The sequence below is a fragment of the Pseudorca crassidens genome, chromosome 16, assembly GCF_039906515.1.
Source record: "Pseudorca crassidens isolate mPseCra1 chromosome 16, mPseCra1.hap1, whole genome shotgun sequence".
NCBI classification, from domain to species: Eukaryota; Metazoa; Chordata; class Mammalia; order Artiodactyla; family Delphinidae; genus Pseudorca; species Pseudorca crassidens.
The window spans coordinates 39,140,824-39,165,810 of record NC_090311.1 but is presented as its reverse complement, the minus strand read 5'-3'; the positions used below and the strand labels follow the sequence as shown (position 1 = coordinate 39,165,810).

General features: G+C 37.0%; 1 protein-coding gene across 2 annotated transcripts in view; it reads right to left on the bottom strand.

The window, feature by feature from the left end:
• PRKG1 (protein kinase cGMP-dependent 1) overlaps positions 1–24,987 on the bottom strand; it is a 1,185,098-nt gene that overhangs the window by 1,104,356 nt on the left and 55,755 nt on the right. The window contains exon 1 of one of the 2 annotated variants that reach the window (XM_067710144.1): positions 6,290–7,661. The exons of the other annotated variant lie outside the window; for it this stretch is intronic. Within the exon in view, the coding sequence (XP_067566245.1) occupies positions 6,290–6,600 (311 nt within the window). The 5' untranslated portion in view covers positions 6,601–7,661. Of the gene's footprint in view, positions 1–6,289; positions 7,662–24,987 lie in introns of those variants that run through there. 2 annotated transcript variants of the gene reach the window in all.

Below are 24,987 nucleotides of genomic sequence, written 5' to 3'. Positions count from 1 at the left end.
GAACAGCCTATATGGTATTTATTAGGATTTCATGCAATTGCCTCATCCTCACACCCCTTTGGGAAGCAGAAGAACCTAATGGCTAAAGAGAATGGCTCGCAAGTTCAAATTCAGATTCAGCCTTTCATAAAGTGTGTGACTTTAAGCAAGTTACTTAGTTTCTCCAAGTTTTACTGTCCTGCTCCTTGCATGAAACAGGATAATCTGGAGTCTTCCTCACAAGGTTGTTTGATAAAAAAGGCAATCTATGTAAAGCACAAGGGGCAGTGGCCTGCCACAGAGTAGGTGCTCAATAAATGTTAGCCATTCTGACCTATTTTTTCAGAAAGAGTGATGCACTGACTTGCCCTCCTCATTCCTTTTTCTGCACTGCACAGTGGACTGCATGAAGACCACCAAGCCCTCCCTGGTATCAGACTAAGGAATGTTTCAAAGGGACAATACAAGGCATTCAAAACAAGCACTGGTCTAAAGGGAAACATCTTAATGACTTTCTGCCAAAATCCCAGTATGGCTCCCACTCCCAGAGGAGGCCAGCCTCTGGTAGACTCCAATTCGGGCGTCACGAAGTGCTATCTTACTTGTAAATTCCATTCCAGTCTCATTGCCTGTTCACTTGCCCACAAAGCCCATCGCTCCTTTCCAACTTCTTTGCAAACATGGCATAGCTTTCACAATAGTCATCTCGCTTTGCCCTTTCCTGCCCCCCGACACACATCTCTTCTTCCCACTCTCTCCTGCTTTTTTCCTATTAATAACTCTGAATATAAAATCCATTCAGAAACAAGACACTTCTGAGAGTATATTTGTAGTCCCACCTTTTGTACAACATGTTTTGTGTAGCTACAGATTTTGAGCCCTTGTTTATATTTACATGACAGTTTTGGAGGGAGAACATCCCTCTGCTCTTACAAACAAAATACACTCAGAGAGTTCAAACAGGCTGTACGTAGTTAACTTCCCAGAAAATACACTTGAAGGAGATGCCGAGGAATGCAGTCAGATGGTGAGAGGAAAGGGGAATCGGTGTCAGAAGGCTGGGCGTGAGGAAGTAGAGAAGGGCTGTCAGGCATGGGGTGGTAAACAGCGCCAGCCCAACAGTTCAGATTAGGATTCAAAGTGCCACAGATGTGATTGCATAATAAGCTGTTGCGCATACTGGTAAATGCTGCTTTCAGCACGTGCTTATTTATCATATTGTCTTGCGTCCTCAGGACGTGGAACATTCAAGTCGGAGCGTCTGAGTGCTAGCATCGGACCCAGTTCTCTGGGATGGGCGGCAGCACCTATGGTAGAGATGGGAGAAAGAGCAAGCAGCCTGGTGTTCGAATCTGGTTGCTAGGATACCATGGAGACCCTCCACTGCTAGGCAGACAGGAAAGAAAAAATGTGTCCATATGCCTTATAACCTACAAACAGCAACAATAGAAACATCGTCTGCCTTCTTCTACCCTTTGCCATTAGGACTCCAAACCCAACTCCTCAGTGAAATAACAAGTAGCAGGAGCTTGGAAATGTGGCTCAGTAGAGCAAGGAAGTTGGTCATTTATATTCTCAGGCAGTCTCTGGAGCTCCTCCATTGAAGGGCTTATCAGTATTTTCATTATAAGCCGCATTTTAGGGGCAAACAACTATGCTTCCAAACACCCTCATAGGGTCTTAGCAGCCTGGTCTTATTTTTATAAAGGCTGCCACAACTTCAATTTTACTGCCACAGACCATGATGTCAAATTAACAATCAAACTTAAATCGGATAGTCTATTAGAATAATGTTAAGTTGGAATTGAACTCCTCCACAAGAACAAGAAAGATGAATTTCAAAAATCGACTTCAGGTTCAATTCTCATGTAGGTCCGGTTCGCCTGGGTATGTGAGGAATCTGCCATGCTAGTCTGTGGCACAAAATCAGATTGTTTCCAGTGGGAACATTTAGAAGTGAGTGGAAAGAGGAGCTTGCTTTCTTTACGAGTGGAACTCAGTTTCTTTGAGAGTTTTAATCATCTGCTGCTTGGTTAAATTCAATATTCTTACCTAGTCAGGAGAGTTATAGTTACTATCAGGACTGTGCTGGTGGGAGATGGTGGACTGCAGTGACATCTGAGATGCAGAGCTTTATTAACAGGTAGCAATTAGTCCCTGGTGTAAAGTGCACGCTTGTGCCCACACACCTGCGTGCGTGCACGCACACACACACCCCTCAATTATTCTAACAACAAGCGCCAAGTGCCCTCTCACCTACTCATCCTGATTCTCTCTGGCCTAAACTTGCTTTTCCTCAATTTCCACCACGGCATTCTGTTACTGCCACTAGCTGCTGTCGTTCCCCAGATGTACCCTCTGATTTCTTTTGCTGTCTTTTCCCTTTGCTGACGGCCCTCCTCACCTTAACCCCACCCCTCTTATCCCATCACCACTCACCTAAATCATGGCCATCGATCAAATACTTAACTTTAAATACCTCCACTTCCACAAGAGTTTCTGATACCATAAAATTAAATGGGCTCAATTATATTTTGCCACCTGTCTTAGGTATCTCCTCTGTGACTTACCTTACTCTACTTTCTAGAATATTTACTTGTGCAGTATTGTTAAGCCCTGGTTAACTCCTTCACAGGACTTACACAATTCTCCTCTCTAACGCATGACACTAACTTGCACATGGTGCATCCCATAAAAGTACTGAACTGAGCTATAGGGCATATTTGAAATTTAACTGCTACCTATGAAGAAATCTGTGTTTTAATATCATGCCATCTATGATTACACTAAGATCCTAGAATTCTCCCAACTTCCTACAGAATTTAACAGACAGCCTTTAGGAAGATTCTATTTCTCCTGAAATGTACTAATGTCAAGGTTTAAAAAAAAATCAGATAAGATCTTGCTAAAATTAATGCCTCCCTAAAAATAAGAACATATATTTCTTTCTATCCTCAGCTCCCCAAAGTACTTCACCATCAAAAGGCGTAACACTACAAATCAAAATATGTCATCCTTCTTTGAAATTCAGTTTTTCTCTAAGGTGAAAAGCAATAGCTTAACAAAAACACAGAGACACTAACAACTTTTGATAGGAACTCAAGGCTTTATAGACCAACTGAAAAAAACACAGAGCCCTATGACAGCAAAATGGAAAGGATTTGAGAATATTTACAATAGGTAAAGGGTTTAGATCAACATACCAGTGACAGAACGTTCTAATCTATTACAGAGTCAATTTTCAGGAATAAAATAGCAGGAAATAAAATTACTTTAAGAATCCATAAGAACCACTCTCTATATATAATCAATAGGCTGATCTCATAAAATGAATATTTTTATATAGTTTTCATTTTTAAGGGTTTATTTGCTTAATTTAATTCAAAACATAGTCTAATAGTTTTACCTTCTCAAATAGATATTTGGTAGCAGTAGAATATAGATTCCAATTTGCTAATCAGTTCTTTGCTCTTCAAATGACAACAGAAAAAGGGCTTAAATTAAGGGTTATTTCTAGACACATGTGAAAGAGACAAACCAAAACAACCCCCTGCCTCACAGGTGCAGCAGGAGTGCCCCAGCTCTGTGCTAGAATCGGACACAGCCTTCCCTCCAATTCCAGCTTACAGGGAAAATTCCAAATCAAATATGTTACGTTAATTTATATTTTACACTGTTTTTCAAATGGTCAAAAAATCACTAAAAAAATAAGTTTTTAAAGATTCTAATCCTCAGAAGATAACCTCGGTAAGCAAAAAGTAAACAAACATATTCGCACACATAGATAATTGAATAGGACATTCCCTGGGTAGTCACCTATATCCAACAGAAAGAGAATAGAAAACTACATGACCATAAATTTGAAATCAATTTTGGACTATTTAGATGGTTTCATGTTAACTCCAACTCCCAATAATCTGTAAGTTTAAGAATGATGACCAAATTTAACTTGTACTAAAAATAAAATATAAAGATATAAACACTTGTTGCCAGTAAGTTGGTATAATCAAATTATTTATAGTGAAATAAACAGAAATTCAAACAAGTCTCCTTCACTTTGGCAAAAATTCCTAATCCTTTGTAGAACCATCTTGTACAATCATTCAAATGACATAAGAATAATCGTTTTGCATACAATATACTTCTCTTTCTCTTACCAAAGGTACTCTACACTTAAGCAAATTTTATTCTAGTTTTCTTTATGTAAGTGTGAAAAAAGAACAGATGTTTTTCCAAAATTATTTAAGCTTGGAAGACATTCATTCTATCGTTTTCTTCAGTATAATCCTTCAGAATCACCAAAACCATCACGGTGATACCTTAATAGTTGACTTCCTTAAAGCACAAGTTATTAAATAAATATCAGAACGCACAGTATGGTTCAACAGGTAAAATGTTTATTATGACAGAATGTTGTGAATTATTTGCCACACTAATTTCATCTTCCACCATGGATTTTTTTAAAAATCTAGTTGCTCTACATGTCAAGCACTAAGAGATTTCTAAAACTTACATTATACAGCTCGGTCCCTACTGCCTAGATTCCTTTAGATCTTGCCTGATAGAATGTTTCACCGGAGTTATCAGCTGGCTTGATCATGCTTCAAATAAAACCTATTAAAATCGTCTTTTTATAAAAGCAGAGTTTGCTCTGAGTTACTCCAAATTCCTGCAGATACTAAAATGGGATCCTACGGAATGCTGAAAGATGCAGAGAGCTGTCTTTGACTTATTTTTTTCATTATGCAAAACTTGGCCCTGGAGAGATGGTCATGTACCTCATTAGCTAAAACAGGCAAGCATGTCAGGACTGCAAATTAACTTACCGGGGAAAGCTGAAGTGGATTCAGATCATTCAGGTTTCGAAAGCAGATCTAAATCTACTGAACTGAACTATTAGGGCAACTCTGTGAGGTTAGAATCTCAGAAATGTTTATCCTTATTGTCTCTTCCCCACACTCACAGAATACAAACTTCTCCTTAAACTAAACCTGCATGAGGAACAGCAAATGCTCTACTGCAACCAACAAGGATAGTTACACGTCTAAGTTTTCAAAAGTATCATTAGTACCTACTCACAAGCCACCCCCACACACACATCCAATAAATACAGATGGAGACAATCAAATACTCTTTCTCCTTATATTAAATCTTTGTGTTTATAAAGTGAAGGGTTCCCAGGGACCTCATATTATTATGTAACACGTGTCATCCAGCCAACGTGGTGCTGTTAGGAATAGAGTATCAAAACCCTTCGTTTTATCAATTATGTCATTATCTATTAACTTAAAATACCATTCATCTGGGTGCTCATTCCATATTAACTTCATGCTCCTGCCACTTTACTGTCCGTAAGAACTCTGAGTTGAGTGGTGTATAAGAAGCTTCATTCAATTTTCCCACCCAAGTTGTGAAGCCCACTGACATCAGAACTACACAGTTGTCTAAAATGCTAGAATACCAGAGTAGTTGCTTCAGAAGCCAGGAGTAAGGCAAACAATGTGCCCACGTTGTCAATAAAGATAAGTGTACTTCTCTGTATCTGACCCTAGAAACATGCAACCCTCTTGGGAGACAGAGGCACCCCCATTAGCAACATTATATAAATTCCTTAAGGAAAATAAGCAATATTCTCCCTCAGATGTTATTTAAAAATATATTTTTTTAAAAAAATCAACAGACTAGGCTTCCACAGGTGGATTGTAAATGTCGTCGAATTCTGGAAATCAAAAAATCTTCCCTTTCATATGTGTATTTGCTTATTTTTGACACTTTGATGATGCCAGAACATCAGCTTCGAAGGGTACCAGCGAGAAACGCCGGCATGTAGAGAAATCCGGGAGCGCCACAAAAGCATAGAAAGTAAGGGTGATAGCAGACGCATTTCATTTCAAGTCTGATGAGCCTGCAGTTAGGATTTTCCGGTTGGGCAGGTTTGCCAGGGCATTTGGGAGACGGGGCTTTCTATTCCTCTTCTCACACTCACACATACACAGCACAATGCACACCGGGGGCGCATTCAAACTCTACGTACAGTAGGGGGCCTATATGAATGTATATGTTTATTAAAAAAAAAAAAAAGAAAGAATAGCTTGACATCTGACAAAGACACGAAGGCAACGTAGGTGCAGTGAGTCTGACTCTGAGAAACGTGCACAGCCCCGCAAGAAGTGCCCGTTAAAATGAAACATTTCTGAGGATGAGGACAGACACGGCAAGCGGGAGGGGCGGGGGCCGACAGACAATACAGAGACCCGCAGCTCCCCACCGACAGGGTGCCACACGGACCCGGAGCGTAACCCCTGCTTACTGTGGACTCTTGGGGTAGAAGGGCAGAGTCACATGGCTGAGATCCTGGATGTCGAAGGCGGTGGGCTCAGCGGAGATCGCCTGCCGCTTGGTGCGCGGCTCGCCTTGCAAGGTGCTCGCGCTCTGCTTCTGCGCCTGCTGGGTAGCCGGCCGGATCACCGAGCGGTACTTGTCCAGCTCGTTCTGCAGCTTCTGGATCAGTTCGTCCTTCTGATCTAACTCCAGCTCCAGCTCGTCGATGAGAGCATCCCGCTGCCTCAGCTCCTCGATCTTCTCCTGGAGCGCGTACTGTAAATCCCGCAGGGTGCCCATGCTCCTCGGGGCTGCCGGGGGCTCCTTCCTGCCGCTGCTCCGCGTCTTGGGGCGTCCTCCCCTCTCCGATCAACTTTCCCCAAAGTCGCTGCTGCCTCCCGAGTGCGAAAGCTTCCTACTTGAGACCAAAGCCAGCCCTGGCTTCTGAGCATGCCCAGTCTCCCGGCTCCAGCCACCGAGAGTTTCAGGGCAGATTCCACTTCTCCGGGCTGTGAGGCTGAGCGCTGGGATGAGCCAAAAGGCGGGTCGAACCGGTATTCAACCTGAACCGCGGTGGGCGCCGCAGCGCCAGGGAGAAGAGCCGGGAGCGCGACGGCAGGGGAGCGGGAGAAGGGACTCGGATGAGGGCTCCGAGGCCGCGGCAGGCGTGCCCGGGTCACTCACGCCGGGCGCCGGAGGAAGCCGGCGGAGCGTGTGGGGAGCCCGATAAACCTCTGAGCGCGCCGAGGGCTGCACGGGCGGAGCGAGGCGGGAGCACTACTTTGGGGGCGGGGAGGCGGGCGGGAGAGGACCGGGGGGACCCCGCGCAAACTCGGGAAGCGTTAGCCGGCTCCAGAGCATACCAGGCTGGAGGACGTGGGACTACAATCCTGGCGACGAGGGAGGGCAGAGCGGGCTCTGCATCCTCAGCGCGCTGAGTTCTGCAGGTGTCTGGACCGCCAGCCTCACCAAGAAAGGCTCCCCAGCCTGTGGCTGAGCTCTCGCGTCTTCCACGCAGCCCTTCTCACGGGGAGCGCCTCACACAGGTGGCTAACGCTTGAAAACAAACTTGCCTTTCAGGAAAGGAGAGAGTATCCGTGCAGGGGAGGGACTTCCACTCACATCCAGGCGCCTTTGGGGATGAGGGAGGGAGCTTCTGATTTTTTTTCTCCCCCGTCAGCATTGCCAGCTCCTGCGAATGACTCCGCTTTCCGCTCCTTTCAAACACGGATTAATGAACTCTTTTTGGGGCAAGGGTCGAAACGGGATTGTGCCCCAGAGGGCTGCTCAGCTTCCCCACTGCCCCTCCCACTTAAACCAGTGTCTGCGGAATAGTTTATGGAACGGTCTTGCTCCTTCCCTGTGCTGAATTCTGGGCGGGGAGCGCAGGGCGGGTCAAAATCGTTGCAGAGTTCCAAAAAGTTCATCCTGAAATGGAACCATATCTTTGAAATTACTTCCTTGACAACCCAGCCGTTAGGGCTGTATCCTTCCACTTGAATGGCAAGACACAAACTTCGAAGAAGAGGGAAAATCTTAAAGAAAAGGAGGATCCTAGACGGGCTGTGGTAAAGTGCCGCCCCCCTCCACCTACTCCCACCTCCGACCCCATCCCTGCCTGCTCAATATTTCCTAAAATGATGACAATTTAGGTAGCATCCTTTCTGTCCAAGGGTAATTCTCCCATCGTGTTTAGAAGCCTCCATAATACTTAAATTCCTCATATTTACCTAAATCTTCACCAAATCATTTAAAATTTTAGCATCTTAACTGCAGTTCTCTAATTACTGTTCTTGAGAACTCAGTGTTATAATCCTCGATGCTCTATTTGGCCATTCCTTAACACCAAATAAAACAAAGTAGGTAGAAAATAAATTAAAATTCTGAATTGCAATCCAGAACTATTCACTGGAATCTAAATTTAGCCAAGGACATATATATCAGTCCCCCCCCCCCAAAAAAAGTGCTCACTTTTGCTATTGAATACACAGCCTGTTCTATCTAAGTAAGAAGAAGAAGAAAAGAATGGGGAGGGGGAGGGGAGGAAAGAAAAGAACAGAACCAGCTAGTCAATGTCACATTTATAAGCTTTTTGATTTAAAGTGTACTTGTTTGTAACTAGAAGTATAAATGAAAAAGGATATATAGTCCTAAACATTCTTCTACCCAGATGATGATTTAATTCTCTCAGTACAAATGATATGACACTTAATTTTTCTGCTTTCCAACATGGATATTTTCAGAAGTGCATTTCTTTCAGAATGTAATATATAAAGTGGATAATTCCCCAAAATAAACATGAATAACTTACAGATACTGATAGCAGCAAGTAGGAGTTCTGAATTATTGTTGTTTTAATTAAAACTAAACCAAGCAGAAGTGCTCTGGCTTTGTATAACTGACTCCATTCTAAAAGAGCTTCCGTGACATTTTCCTTCTCCCAGGAAAAAGGCCAAATTCTTATCTTATTTAACCTATGGGAATTCTTTAATTCCATGGCAAAATGTCTAAAACTAAATGAGACTTTTTTCCCCTATAGATCTCTTATAGGGTGCAGGAGCCCAAGAGTTTATGTCTAAAAATATATCAGGAGCAATGTATAGGGGACATCATTAGACAACTGCTAAGCAGAGTTATGTTTTAAGGCTCATTTGAGGCTTAAATGGGGTTTACTTAATCTCTTTGAGCAGCACAAAGTAGAGAAGATTCTTCTTCATTTGTAGAAAGCTTGTCTACATGTAAAAAGGATAAAAGAAACTAAAGCATTTTTCCCCCAAAATAAAAAATAGCAGTTCAACCAAAAAAAAAGTCAGGTTTCTTTGGGTTTTTTTTAACAAAAGTGAAGTTTCTTCCACTGTTATGTAAATATTTTTCATTATTTAAGCTATCATATCTACATGCCACTACAGGATATATCCATGTTACATTTTCATTTTAAATGGAATTCTTGTGATACAAAATATATTCCTTGATGAATCCCATAGTGAGAGTCAGGAATCTGTTGTAATAAATGCAAAGAAACTAAACAGCTGGGAAGATATGACTATTACAATTGACTTACACTTTAAAAGGTATTTAAGGTGTAAGAACATATTTGGTTGTATTAGCCTATACGATGAAAAAGTAAAATTGCCCTTAAATACTTTATAATTGTATATGCAAAATCCAGAATTCTAGGCTTTTCCCTTCCATTTTTAAAGTCAAAATAAATATTTTAAGCAAGTTTTTCAATGCTGTTCTTGACGGTTTAAATCCTGAGGGACCCTGGTTTTCTATCTCAACCTTTTGAGTGATTCCAATATTTTCTTAAATATCTTTTGCATTGTATTTGGTAAATGCTGGAAATAAATTTTACATAAATAATCAAGGTTTTGTAGTTTCATTTCAACAGACAGGTTTTACTATATGTCTTATAGTAAACTTAATTGGCTAAGTTATAATATCACAGATCAGGCACAAGTCTACTTCCTGCTATTAGGCTACCACAAATTTGGAATGGAGTGGAACTGCATATGTTGAGCTCTCCCACTAAATTTCTGGGATGAAGTCTTGATGTTAGATGCTGAAGCACAGAACAATGCAATTTTGAAGGAACTTAATTTATACACTAGAATTCCATAGTCAACTCACAACCTACTTTCAGCAGTCTCTCTTTGTTGTAGCTCTGATGGAAGCAAAGTTCCACCAGTAGCCAGACCCACCTGTGGCATATTGATGCTCTTCAATTTTGCATGCAACTCTCATGACTGAGAATAAATATTATCACACCTTCCTTAATGGAATCTCAGAATCACTTAATAAGACATTCAGTAATTCAGCTTTATCATAATACTGGCCATTAAAAAAAAATAAAGCCTTTAGAATTTATTATCCTACACTAAAAACATAATTAGCCTCAAAAGAACTCTGATAATTTCGTCATCCAGCTGCCCATTCCACTGGTGCTACATTTCCTGCAGGAGTCCTAAGTTTGAAATTTTCTTCTGCCATTTCATGTACATGTCTTGAACAGCAAAAACCAAAACCAAAAACAAACAAAACATAGATGAGCTATGTTTTGGGTCATGGAAGCCTCCCCTTGCAGAAAATTGCTAGAACAAGTAACCCTAAGAATCTAGATATGAAGGTTACTATTACTGGTAAACATACTGGCTTGCTCAAAACTGTTGTTCTTAATCAAGACCGCAAGAAAAATAACTAACTTCCTGGAGCTCTTAATGCACGACAGGCACTGTTCATGTAACCCTACGAGTTGGACATTATTATTATTTCCATTTATATTTGACAAAAGGGAGGCAGAGGATCTCCCACCCAATGAATATCAAAGCCTGGATTCAAATAAAGACCATTTGATGCAGAGCTCAATCCCATACCCCTGCCCTTCATTGCCTTCTGCAGGACTTCCAAGGGTTGCTAATGCCTTGTTCTGGATCCCGAGATATAAAACATTACTTAACATTAACTAGCCTGACTTCGGGGTTGGATATGTGGAAAGAGGAGAAATTTGGAAAATCCTAAAAGAGCAGGAAAAGATTTTTTAAAAGTTTCTTTTCCCCAAACTGTCTCCACTTCAGCCCCATTTCATCTTGATTTAGGGTTACCAACTTGCACCCATTTGCCTGGGACTGTCCTGGTTTTCATATTAAAATTGCTTGGGACTGTCCTAGTTTTTAAACTGAAGTCCTAAGTACCCCTTGGTCCTGGGCAAACCAGGATGGTTGGTCGCCCTATATAATTCAGGATTGCAGAACAGAACCTCTCTATTTTATATTTTCACATTTTGTGTTCAAAGTTACTGACAGAAAAGTAAAACCAAGGAAGATCTGTAATAATAATACCTATTATTTTAAGCACATTACAAACCCACTTATGCATTTGTTTGTGCGAATGTGTTTTAGGAAAGCAATCATCTCATTTCAATGCATAATACACCACAGGAATTGTCTTTGGACTGTAAGGGGAGATGAGTCAGACAATAGAATTTTAATTATACTTTGATAAATTAGACAAGGATTCAAGTCTCTCTTTTTGGTTTATCATTCTTATAAAAATCTAGAATTTAGACAGATTGGCTTCCTATAGATTAAGCACAACAATTCAAGCTCCTGCTAGTTGATTAAGTCCTATAAAATTAGATTATTCTTACTACTGTGTTGGTGGCTAGATTTGGCCACCAGGAATGCATAATTAAATGAATATAAGTAAAAATTCTAATGGTTGAGTTGTTTAGAAGTCATACTACCGAAATGATAAGTTCTGGATGGAAAAGGAAAAAGAAAACCATAAAGCGTTAATGATGAAAAACTTACTGCAGAGACTTGGAAAGTAATAGTGCATTGTACCATACTTGCTAATGTGCTTAGAGTTTAATACCGAATTAGCGTCATAGTTAATATTACTTGAAATGAATTCTTATATTCCACTGCTTAAGATGATGGTAAGTTATTATTGGACCCCAGCCTAAACTAATGTGCATGGAAATCCATGCACTATCTACCAAGAAGACAATTTCTTTGTACTCTTTACTCAGCTGACCATTTCCAAAGACCAAAAGAAAAGTTTTTTAAGAAGAAAAGTATTAAGTTTTCCGTGGTTCTTTCATAAATGGAAACATTTTTAATGCATAAAACAGCATTTAAAATGCTTTCTTCTCAAAATATTTTACTGCATTTTAAGTCCAGTGAATATATGCATGAGAATGCAACATAATATCTCCTGTATCTGATTAATAAGTTTCTCAATTCCATTTCAGTGATTTTTCTGGCATATTAAATGTACATCATTTCCTAACTCAATGCATCAATATTTCCCACAAAATATTCAAAAATATTTGCAAAAGTAATTTTGCATTTGAAAACATATTTGACAGCATGTGACTCAGAGGAGAATAGCTCTGAGTCAATGATATTTTTATTGTCGCTTTTATTTTAAATAGCATTTAGCAGCTGATATAACTTGGTCATTTTCTTCCCACTTGTTTTTTAATCAAAATTTAAAGTAAAAGTGAAAAACCATACTTTGCTAGCGAACTTATTAAAATTAGTAAGGTGGGAAAGTACTTAAGATGTAAGAAAAACAATAAAACAGAAGTTTGAGTGAATCGGGGTTTTATCAGTGAATAACTTGAATGAACTGGGCAAGAGAAAAATGGCAAGACCTTTGTTTGGACTGTGAGAATGTCAGAGATTTGGAGGAGAGGGGAAGCTGCAGTCAAAAAGATACAGTAGGGACACATATAGAAATCTTCACTCTCTTGAACTTAACTAGCTTCAAATTAAGGAAACTCTTGATATTTGACTTTTATATAATCATGAGATGGAAATCCAGAAGTCCATCTCTAATGATAGGCAAATGAAGTCGTAGGCTGGTAAAACAAATAGATATCATTCTAGGGCCAAATTTTGGTACCTGATATTAATGAAAGCATTACCCTTGGAACAAGGATGCATACACTATTTGCTATGTATTTGTAACCACATGTAAAATTATCAGTCATTTTGCCCAATGTATATTTCCAGAAAAGAATAATTTCTCCCTTGTCCAGACTAGATTTTTTAAAATTCATTTTTCAAAGCACAGACTGGTAGGTAAGAATACTTTAAATATTAGTTGTTCAAATTTAAACTTAACAGACAAACATGCAAACACCTATACAATAAATAAGTTGCCCAAAACAGCAATATGTAAAGTATCATATGGTTTTAATGCCCCATACAAATAGATAAAAAATAGGGATTTCTACACTTTTGTTGGTATTAAGCAGAAGAATTAGTGTCTGTTTGAGTCATTACAATATGTAAGAATGTCTTTATTCAAGAATCAGAGTTAAAGGAGTTATTATGAAAAATTCATCTAAGTTTTTCATAGAATATAGTACAGTCAAAATTCTATCTATCTTCCTTAGAAAAGCATCTATGTTAAATACCAATTCTAAGTGGAAAAAATGACAGGGTAACCTTCAAAAATTTAGTTGTGGAAGGTTAAAAGCAATTGCTGCTGTTAGGCACATAGAGAACTTGGTGAAAACTGCTCGTTTCCACTTTGCAGTGTCCACTGGTCAGACCCTCTCTCAGTACCCAGCAAGTAACTCTCAGCTGTCACAGAACTGAAACTCACCTACGGTAGCAGCATTTCCACACATGGCCCATTATTTCAGTTACTTTATGCCCCTCTCACGGGCACTCCCAAAATACAAAGAACTGAAGGACTGACGACAACATCTGCCATGGTTTTACACCCCACCCTTCCTCACCTCCTAAACAAACAAAGCAAAGGTCTTATTCTCTACTAGTAATGGATATCACAGAATTTTGAGCTGGAATGTACCAGAGAGATTATGTAATTCAACCTCCTCATTTCAAATTTCAGGCAAGTTAAAGGCCAAGGAAGTTAAATGACTCACCCAAGGCAGAGTTTAAAACCCAAGTCTCCTAATTCTCAGCATAGTGTTCTGAAAGTTATAATATGCATTCACTGGCCAATTTATTTATACTGTACATAGAAGCCTGATTCAATTCACATGAAAATCCTCTTATCTCTTAAAAATTAATAGTTGTTAAAGTCAATTCAGAACACTTTGCTGCAGAGAACAAAATATAATAAAATGTCTTTGAAATGTCTAATTAGTTCTAGTATGCTTCTCAATATACTCAAACCATATGGAACTTTTGTTGCTACTTTGGGGATCTACATTACATGAAGGAGAGAGAGAGAGAGAGAGAGAGAGAGTGTGTGTGTGTGTGTGTGTGTGTGTGTTCACACGTGCCTCACAGGTATGAAATATAAACCACACCACCACACTCTCCAAATCAACCCTCGTTTATGTCAAAGTAAAGGTAGATACGTGAGGTGGATGCATTTTTTGCATCCACCTTATTTAACAAAGATCTATATGGGGAAATAGAGTAAACCATCTCTCTTTTTCTCTTTCCAGACACACAACTCAGGTGTCCTCACATTACGGGGTTTTAAAAGTCCTTAAAATACGAAAGACATCATTACCAAGAAAGAGAAAATTTGTCTGCAATTCACAGAAATTAAAAGGTAACACCTAAACTGTGAACTCTCTGAATTCAAACAGTGACACTTGTTTGAGTTCCTCAAATCATATAATTGGTCTGAGACCATTTGACATTTTTAATGATCAATGACATTTTGACCATTTAACTTTAGAATATGCCAAATGTGACTTTATTCATTTAGTATGTTCTACTGGAGTACCCTACAAAACTTTTGCAAAGGAAAAAACACAAAGACAGTAAAGATGTATTTTAAAATGCATTGAAATACATAGCACTTAAAATTTGTATTACATTAATATTTTCAAATAATATTTTCAAATAAAATAATTTTGTACTTTAATATTCTAAGTATATGATATTTTAATCACTAATCTACAAGCAAATTATTAACACATTACATAATTTTCATATTCTGGAATGAGGGAATAGCCAATTGTGAGAAATTGGAATAATTGATGAAGAAAACACAAATAACCAAGAAAAAGCATATGGTAACAGCTGGTAAAAAAGCTCAACTCAGTGGTCAATGGACAGCTTTGTTAGTAACCCAGTAACTCTAACTGAGAGCCCTCACCCATCAGAACATATACTACAACCCAGTATTTCCTCAAAATATGAACTAAAAGAATACTAGTTCCTTCAAATGGTTATTAGTATAACTAAAAAGGGTTCCACGGCCAAAAATGTTTGGGAGACACTGAAAAAACTCAATAAAACAGATTTCTCTCTATTATTTTTTCAGAATTTTAAATTTTCCCATGTGTACCGTTAATCTCCAAAATAAATATATAGTAAATATATATAGTTGATTTAAACAACTAGACTTTCTCTGTTCTAATACTTTAAGTGATGAACCTGAATGTATATGGTATTTAATGTTTAAAGATAAATTAGACAATTTATTAAAAGCTACAAGCACCTTCCCCATTTGTGGAATTCCTTATCAGTATTTACATATACAGCAGTATCAGGGACATGAATATACAGTTCTGGAACCACCAACAGTACTGCCAACCACCAGTATCTCCCCTTTAAAACCACAACTTACCCAGCCTGTCACCACAGCCAATGACATGACAGAAAACCACGAGCATATGACAAATTTGGGGCTTACAGGAACGACTGACATTGCCATTTGACCCACAGTCACATTTCCTCTCTTAAAAATTAGGCTGGGTCATAGGATTATTGCTCAGGTTGGAAAATATTCAAGGGAAAATTGCAATGAGACTGCAATCAGGAGAGCAATTGATTAATAATGAATTACGTAAGTGTTAAACTAACCTTTTCGTTATCATAAATCTCCAGGCACCGAGCAATTTCATTTTAACATTTTAGAACTTTTCCACTGTTCATTCTCTTCCTGCCTGGAAAATCCTTCTCCTATCCCCTTTCACTACCCGAAAATCCCAATCCCGCTGCTTCCCGATCACCACATTCCATCTCTTGAGTCAGTAACTCAACTAACTCAATCTTCTGTTCTTTTCTCAAATATCACTTCTTCTGATAACCCTTCTGAATCATCTCTATAATATTTCCCTTATAATAGCACTTTCATCATTTCTAATTATATATTATTTGCAAGGATATTTGTTAAATAGCTACCTTATCCATTAGACTGTAAACTCCAAGAAAGCAAGGAACTCTATTTTGTCCACCAACACTCAGAACAAGGAGGCCCTTCCTACATGTTTGTCAACTGCATTGAATGGACAAAGGTAGGACTAAATGAATGAATTCAGCAAATATTTATTTAGTATTTACAACACACCACCATCAATAAACAGAAAAATTGTCCCTCTCTCCACCAAGAGATCCAACCAACAAGCTGAACTAAGTATCCTTTGATGCAATGCGAAGATGGGCTTCAGAGTTTGCACCCCTCACTAGGGTGTCATTCAGAAATGCACGTATCATAAGCCTCAGAAACTTCAGTGTAATTACCCTTGAGGAGCAGCTGTCCTAAATCTGAAGTCTCAATCAGGAATTCTGCAAGTCAAGTGTTTGTCTGGGTTCTAAATAGCACTGATTTTCTACGCTCTTCCTGCAAAGATTTGTGATATCCGTTGCCCTTAGACAGGAAGTTCAAATTTGGTTCTAACCACTTAAAATAATCAACTTAGGTAAAACCTTTGAAACTAAAATATTATGACCAAAATTAGCCTGGAATATGTGTGTGTGTGCACATACACAGGTGTGTATAGATGTGTATGTGATATATGGGGTGTGTGTGTGTGTATATATATATATATATAACCAATATTAATGTAGTAAGTGCAGCTTAAAAGTGAAAACAGGTAATGAATTTCTCTATAACACGGTAGCAAAAGGCGACATGAAAAATATGATATGGTGATTCTTCCGAAAGTTGATACTTTGGCTCTCTATAATTCTGCATGTTCTGTGTGGAATAAATCAAATCAATCAGAGGCTTAGTTTAAATATGTGTTTTCCTTCTGCAGGAAAAAATAAAAACATTTACATCACTCTTTTAACCACGTATTTGCCTGATTAAGACCCGTAACTGTGCTTTCTACCTCCACCTTGAAATATTTCTAGGAAATGATATTTTTTGATACCCAAACACCTTTTCAAATTACACCTCACAAGCAACTCTCTTAATGCACTTTTAAATTGCTGTAATCTCAGAGTCTTGCTTACTTGAGGCTTATAATATATTGTCTTCAAGGTTCAGTGTTCTTTCATATAACACTGGCAGCATCTATAGCATCAGCAATTCTGTAATTTTTTTCTTTTGTTTCTTCACAAATTCTAGCTACTCCTTCAAAAAGCTGACTGCTTTATTTGGATTTGGCCTGTTTTTACTAGTCCTTCTTAATACCTACATCTTTTTAGAAAACTCAGTTGATATTATTTTGAAAGCAGATGCTTCCAGTTAAAGTACTTGTAATCACCCTATGAAGTGATTATTAACCAAGACTTACGTTCTGTCTGATCACCTCATTTACAATGGCTTTGGAAGTTCAGATTGAAATGAAGCTCAAAAAGCAAATTTATCTCTAATAATACTTTTAATTCAATAACTTAATTCTTAAAGTGATATACTCACCTCCCTCGCCTCTCTCTTGTTCTTTCTTTTGCTCTTTCTATAGAATATCAGGAGAGGCCCTTCAAACAAAAGCATAAGCTGAATACCACAATTAACTAGCCAAGCGCTGAAGTGCTAACCTTTGGGTGTTAGCAATAATCTAAATGTTAAATTGCTTTCCAATTGAACCAAAAGACAGGAGTATAGAGTTTGTTAATGCAAAAAAAAAAGGAATATTGCTCTGGTAGATGTTTCCTATAAGTTAAAAAAATCAGCAAGAAGGTTTCCTAAGTTCTTCAAATTTATTTCACTGGAATATAGGTGTTGTGATAAAGCTAATTTTTGTCAAAGTTACAGAAACCTAAGCCCAAACTTTTCCTATGAGAAAACAAAAGGAGACCCCTAGCTATGGAAGAGAGTCTAGCCTGGAGATACGATTTCAAAGCTTTGCACACATATCCCTCACAAATCTATATAAGTGAAGCTTTGCGCTGCGATAGTATAATGCTGCTTCAGGGTTGAAATGGAAATCTAAGTTTCTGATTTGCAACTGTCTGAAACTTCTGGATCTTCAATAAAAGCTGTGTTAATAACTGTTTGAATGTAAGAACTCTTTTGACATTGCATCATTTATTTCTAGTGGGTCTTATTTATATTTTTTTCTTAAGAAATAGGAGTCTCGTGGTGTTGCAGTTATCAACAGACATAATCCTTTTGGAAGTATTTCCCAAGAGGAAAAAATATCTGTAATTAACAGTAATTAAGCTCTATAAAAGAAAAATATCTTATTGAGATATGTATGCCTTACCTCTCTATATATAAAAAAAGCATTCTTTATTCAGATAAATATAATATTTTTTAGAAAATGGTTTCTAATTGAGATTTAAATTTGTCACTTTCTAAAAGTGCAAGGTTAAGAAAAGTATTACATGAAAGTGAAATTTATACTTCTACTTTACATGGATTATTTTATTTTAAACACGCTTCCATAAATAGTGTACAGCTTCAGCCAACAGTACATTCTTCAAATTTTTCTCTCAGCTATTAAACACTAATTTCTAAGGGCTAAAATACAGAACTAAAGGTACAATTGCACCCTCTACTGTTCACATTTTCTATTCCATATGAGCAGAGCACTGTATATGTTTAACATATTCATTATAAAAGTAAATCATATTGTCAGGTAAATCACATTGGCTTCCTTTGACATTAATTAGCAGACCCTCAAATAAGCTCTATTTGTTAGAATTTCTTTACTAATACAAATGGAAACTTGACATTTATACAGTTACTGGAACTAAACTAATTTAGAAAATAATGACTCTTAGCAAGACACTTGAAATGTGAAGTATTCATTAACTTCCTGACAATAAATTGATCACCTTTTAACATTAGTCTTAACAAGGAAAAATATCGTCATAAGAGCCAACAATTGGCACACTCTTAACAGTATATAAAGTGTACCCAATTTTTTTCAAGTTAGAATTCAAATAAATATTAATGTTTCTCTAAAAGCGCACATTGACATTCTAAAGTATTAGTTTTGAGATCCTCCTATCAAAATTATCAAAATTTAAAATACTACCATGAATCAAAATTAATAGCCTATTTGTTCTTTTCTTTTAAACCTTTCATGTTTCAATTAGATACTAGTTGTCTGATATTTATTAAAAGCTTTTATCAACTCTTCTTCTAGTGATAAAGAATTAGCTTGTTGCTGACCAACCCTCCCACCAAGAATAACTATAAAAGCTGGGCAAAAAAAAAGAAAATGTTTAAGGCACTGGAAAATTTCCAAGCAGTAAGGAATCGAAGGGCTAATATCTCAGAGAAAAAAAGTGCTCAAGCCAACATTCATTGGTAAATTGGTAAATTTCGAGGCATTTACCAATTGCAAAACACTCCTAAGAAGATAAATAATAGTACAGATGAGAAGCTGAGGCTAAGAAGTCCAACAAAGGTTCTAAAAGTCTCATGGAGCTGAAGGGACAAAAACTGGAGTCCAAGCCCAACCATTTCAAAACCATAAGGCTAAATCTTAACTGACTCATCAAGATGGAAACTCATCTTCAAATCTTCTCAGTCCATAACTGGACTAAGGTGACATGCCCCTCATCAGCCTGCCTGTCAAGAGCAAAAGTAAATCATCACTGGAGGAAGATCACATCACCCAGAACCTCAAATTATCTCTATGATTTTTTTTTTTTTTTTTTTGCGGTACGCGGACCTCTCACTGTTGTGACTTCTCCCGTTGCGGAGCACAGGCTCCGGATGCGCAGGCTCAGCGGCCATGGCTCACGGGTCCAGCCGCTCCGCGGCATGTGGGATCTTCCCTGAACAGGGCACGAACCCGTGCCCCCTGCATCAGCAGGCGGACTCTCAACCACTGCGCCACCAGTGAAGCCCTATCTCTATGATTTTTCATGTACAATATCCAGAATTCAATCAAAAACAGCTTGGTATACAGAGACAATACCACATAACCTAAAGCTATGAAAAAAACAAAAGCAGACTGATGGGAGATCCTGGTGTTGGAATTATCTGATATGGACTTTGAAATAATTGTGATAAATATGCCTTAGAAATATGACGGAAATGTTGGTAACTTTAACAGAAAACTGAAAACTATGAAAGAAATTTTAGAACTGAAAAAAAGAGTAACTAAATTTTCATAATTCTGCACTAACATTTAACAACAGGAGTCAGAATTAGTAAATAAGAAGAAAAGTCCAAAGAAAATAGCTAGATTAAATAGAGAAAATGAATAAAGTACAGAAAAAAATGATATGAGATGCAGGGGCATAGGGAAAAGGTCTAATCTATATATAATAAGAGTCCCAAAAAGAGAGGAAAGAGAGAATAGGGCAGAAGCAATATTTGAAGAAATAATGGCTATGAATTTTCCAAAACTGATTAAAGCTATATCAAGCCATGATGTTAAGAGGCACAGTAAACCACCAGCATAATAAACACAAAGAGACACACAAACACACACACCTCTAGATATATCATTGTAAAACTACTTATAATCATAATAAAATAATAAAGAGAAAACTCTTAAGAGCAGACAGAGAAAAAAATACTCATCCCATGCAAAGGAACAACAATAAGATGACAGTTGATTTTTCCATTGAAACAATGAAAGCCTCAGGGCAATGGAATGGTAGTCACCAGGGGTTAGAAGAAAACAAAACTGCCAACCTAGAATTTTATATTTGACAAAAATATCTTTTGAAAATAAAAGCAAGTAAATACATTTTCAGAGAAACAAAAACCAGAGAATTTGTCACCAACACATTCACACTAAAGATGACACTAAAAAACATTCTTCAGGAAGAAAGAAAATAAAATCAGATTAAATTAGATGAAAGCATGAAGATAGAAGGAAAAAATAAGTATAAGAATAAATGTTAAATCTATATGAATGATTACTGTACAAAACAATAATAACATCTGACAACAATAATATGAGAGATAGAAGGAGACCAATAGAGTTAACAGTGTTGTTAGGTCATTGTACTGCCTGAGAAGTAATAAAAGCATTAATTTAACTTTAATTTTGCTAGTTCAAGGATGCATTGCATGTTGTAATTTATAGAGTAACTACTAAAAGAAATAAAATGCATAAATGAAATATTGATGAATAGAAAACAGAATAAAAATAATTTATTAATTCAAGTATAGGCAAAAAAGAGAGAAAAACTTAAATAGAAAAGGAGACACAGTAGAACACAAATAGATTTAAGTTAAAATGTACCAGTTACTAAACTAATGTAAACATTAAATACTCCAAATACGAGACAGACTGTTTGCATGAACTTAAAAATAAAACAAGTACATACACATTACAAGAAAAAATTTTTATATAGGAAAACAGAATGGTTTAGAGTAAAAAAGGTGTACAAACTAAACACAAACTGAAAAAAAAGCTGATGTAGCCCTATTAATACCAAAGAAAATTTTAAGAAAATAAGTATTACTAGAGATAAAGAGGAACATGTCACAATAATAAAAGGATTGATTTATCATGAAGGAACTATAATTCTAAATTTATATGCACTTAATAACAGCCTCAAAATATGTGAAGTAAAAATTCCTAGTGCTAAGAGGAGATATACACAAATTCCCAATCCTATTAGATGATTTCAACTTACTGCTCTCAACAACTGATAGAAAAGGAGATAGAAAATTAATCAAGATATAGATGATTTGAACAATATATTTAAAGAAAATTAATCAGGATACAGATGATTTGAACAACATATTTAACAAACTTAATTGCAATACGTAGAACACTCACTCCAAAATTACAGAACACATTATTTTCTAGTGCATAAGCAATTTTTATTAAAATTGACCATATTCCAGGCCATAAAACAAGTTTCAACAAACTTCAAAGGATTGAAATCATGTACTCTTATTGTAGTGGAATTCAGGTAGAAATCAATAACAATAATTGTCTCAGATACAGAAAAGGATTTGATAAAATTCAGTATCCATTTATGATTTTTAAATAATCTTGAAAAGTTTGACAAAGAAGGGTACTTATCTGATGGAGGATATCTACCAAAAAAATCTACAAGAAACCTCATCATATACTGGTGAAATATTGAAAGAGTTCCCCTTCACATCACAAAAAGAAATGATGCCCATTATCAGTCCTCTTATTCAACATTATAAACGAGGTCCTGGCCACTGAAATAAGGTAAGAAAGAGTAATAAAATGCATAAAGATTAGGAAAGAATATTACATACTCAAGTACGTAGAATTCCAGACAAATAGAATAAGTGACTTTAGCAACGTCAGTGTATAAAAAGTTAATGTTAGGGCTTCCCTGGTGGCAGAGTGGTTGAGGGTCCTCCTGCCAATACAGGGGATGCGGGTCCATGCCCCGGTCCAGGAGGGTCCCACTTGCCGCGGAGCGGCTGGGCCCGTGAGCCATGGCCGCTGGGCCTGTGCTCCACAACGGGAGAGGCCGCAACGGTGACAGGCCCGCGTACCACCCAAAAAAAAAAAAAAAAAAAGGTTAATGTTAAAAATTAATAATATTTTTCTATACCAGCAATAAGCAAAGAAACATTTTTTCAAAATGATACCATTTTTAATTATCTGCAAAATACAACATATATCTAGGAATGCAATTAATGAAATATTTAAACGATTTCTACATACAACAGTTCAACAAATTATTGAGAGAAAATTAAAGAAGGAATAAATAAATGGAAAGTTATGCCATGTTCCTAAATTAGAAGACTCAAAATTGTAAAAGTGTCAATTCTCTCTAGGTGGATTCAAAGTTTCAGTTCAATCTCAAAATTTTAGCTTTTTCTGTGGAAACTCCCAAATTTATAAGGAATTACATAACAATAAGAACAGCTGAGAGTATTGAAAAAGAACAAATTTGGAGGACATACACTACTGCATATCAAGAGTTACTATAAAGCCACATAATTGAGAGTGTGGTAGTGGTGTAGAGATAAACAAATGGTTCAACAGCCTCGGATATAGAGTCCTGAAATAAACCTACATATTTTTGCCATTTGATTTACAACAAATGTGTCATTACACAAATGATAGTCTTTTCAATAAACAGAGCTGTATTAATCAACTATCCATATAAAAAAATGAATCTTGTACCCTTCCTGATACCGTACACAGTAATTCAATTCCAGGTGATGTGTAGATCTAAATGTGAAAGATAAAATACAAAGCTTCTAAAAGATAACACAGAAAAGCATATTCATCAACTTAGACTAGGAGAGGATGTCTTAAGATGCAAAAAGCGCTTACCACAAGGAAAAAATTTCATGAAATGAACCATATTAAAACTAGGGAATTCTTTTGACCAAAAGACACCATTAAGGTGGATACATGTCATTATACATTTGTCAAAACCCACAGAATGCACAACACCAAGAATGAACTCTAATGTAAATTATGGACTTTGGGTGATAATGATGTGTCAGTGTAGGCTCATCAGTTGTAACCAATGCACTACTCTGGTGCACTACTCTGGTGCAGGATTTTGATAGTAGGGGAGGCTGTGTAAATGTGAGGGCAAGGGGTGTATAGGAAATCTCTGTACCTTCCACTCAATTTTGCTGTGAACCTAAAAGTGCTCTAAAAAATAAATTTCATTTTAAAAATAAGACACTTTATTGTAAATTTCATTTTAAAAATAAGACAAAAATAAGAGAGTTAAAAGGCAAACTACAAAATAGGAAAAGATATTTGCAATATATATTTAATCAGCAAAAAGTTTATACTCAGACTACCTCTGGAATTCCTAAAATTCAGAAGACAGATAATCCCGTAGAGAAATTGGCAAAAAACTTGAAAATTTCAAGTATTTTGACAAAATAGGTTATCCAAATAGCAAATAAACATATGAAAAATTGCTCCATTTCATTAATTCACAGGGAAATGTAAATTAAATTCAATGAGGTATCACTACATACCTACCCAAATGGCTAAAATTGAAAAAAAAATCACAACAAATGTTAGAGAGTTTGTAAAATAATGAAAAGTCTCATGCACTACCACTGAGAGTATAAATCGGTTATAGCCACTAGGGAAAACTGTAGCAATTTCTATCTAAACTGAACATATGGCTATCCCTTTATCTAGAAATGCCAATCTTAGGGATATACCAAGAAAAATAGGTACATGTTATCACCAAATGATGTGCACAAGAATATTTGTGAAAACATTATTTATAATATACCAAAACTGACAACACAAATGTTCAACATTAGAATATATTTTGCATTTATATAAAAAAATATAGAAGACAATAAAAATAAGTGAGCATTGCTACAAGCAACAACAGAAATAAAACTCATGAGCAATATTCAGCAAAACAGAGAAGATATAAAATGATATACATTGTATAGTTTCTTTTTAAAAAATTCAAAACTGGGCGAAACAAATTTATGGTGAAGATAATGGTTACTTTGGGGGCAGAAATCGGGGTCATGACCAGGAAATGGTATAAGGAAGGCTTCCGAGGTGCTGGGAAAGTTCTCTTTCTTGATCTGAGTAGTGGTTATACTAGTGGGAGTACAGATAACTCACATAAGTCATAAGTTTATAGTTAAACTTATGACCTATGCACTTTTCTCTGTGTTATAACTTATTAAGAAAGCTAAGACAAAAGACTTATTTAGTTCATGAAGATCAACAGTTGGCAAAGAATTATTGAATATTATTTCAGACACCTACAAAGTTCAAGGAACTGTCTTAGGTGATCAAAGATTCCAAGTCCATTCCACTATCAAATATTTATATTGTACAATCAACTGCTATATTTCGGACAAAAAAATGAACATCCTACCCTCAAAAAGACAGATTACAGGATTATCTACGTAAACTGACAAAGGAAGAGCAGAGCAGTGACATGATCCAAGTTATGTCTTTGGAAAATTAATCCAAGGGTGTGGTGTTGAATGAATTGAAGATTGAAAAGACGGGTCAAGGATGCTGTTTAGGAAGCTGCTGCGACACTAAAGGTCCATCACGATATGGGCCTGAGGATGGAGAAGAGAAGACACGCCAACAGTAACTGTCGAAAATCTTTCATTCCTTAACATCAGCGTTAATTGCTCCTATAATCTGCA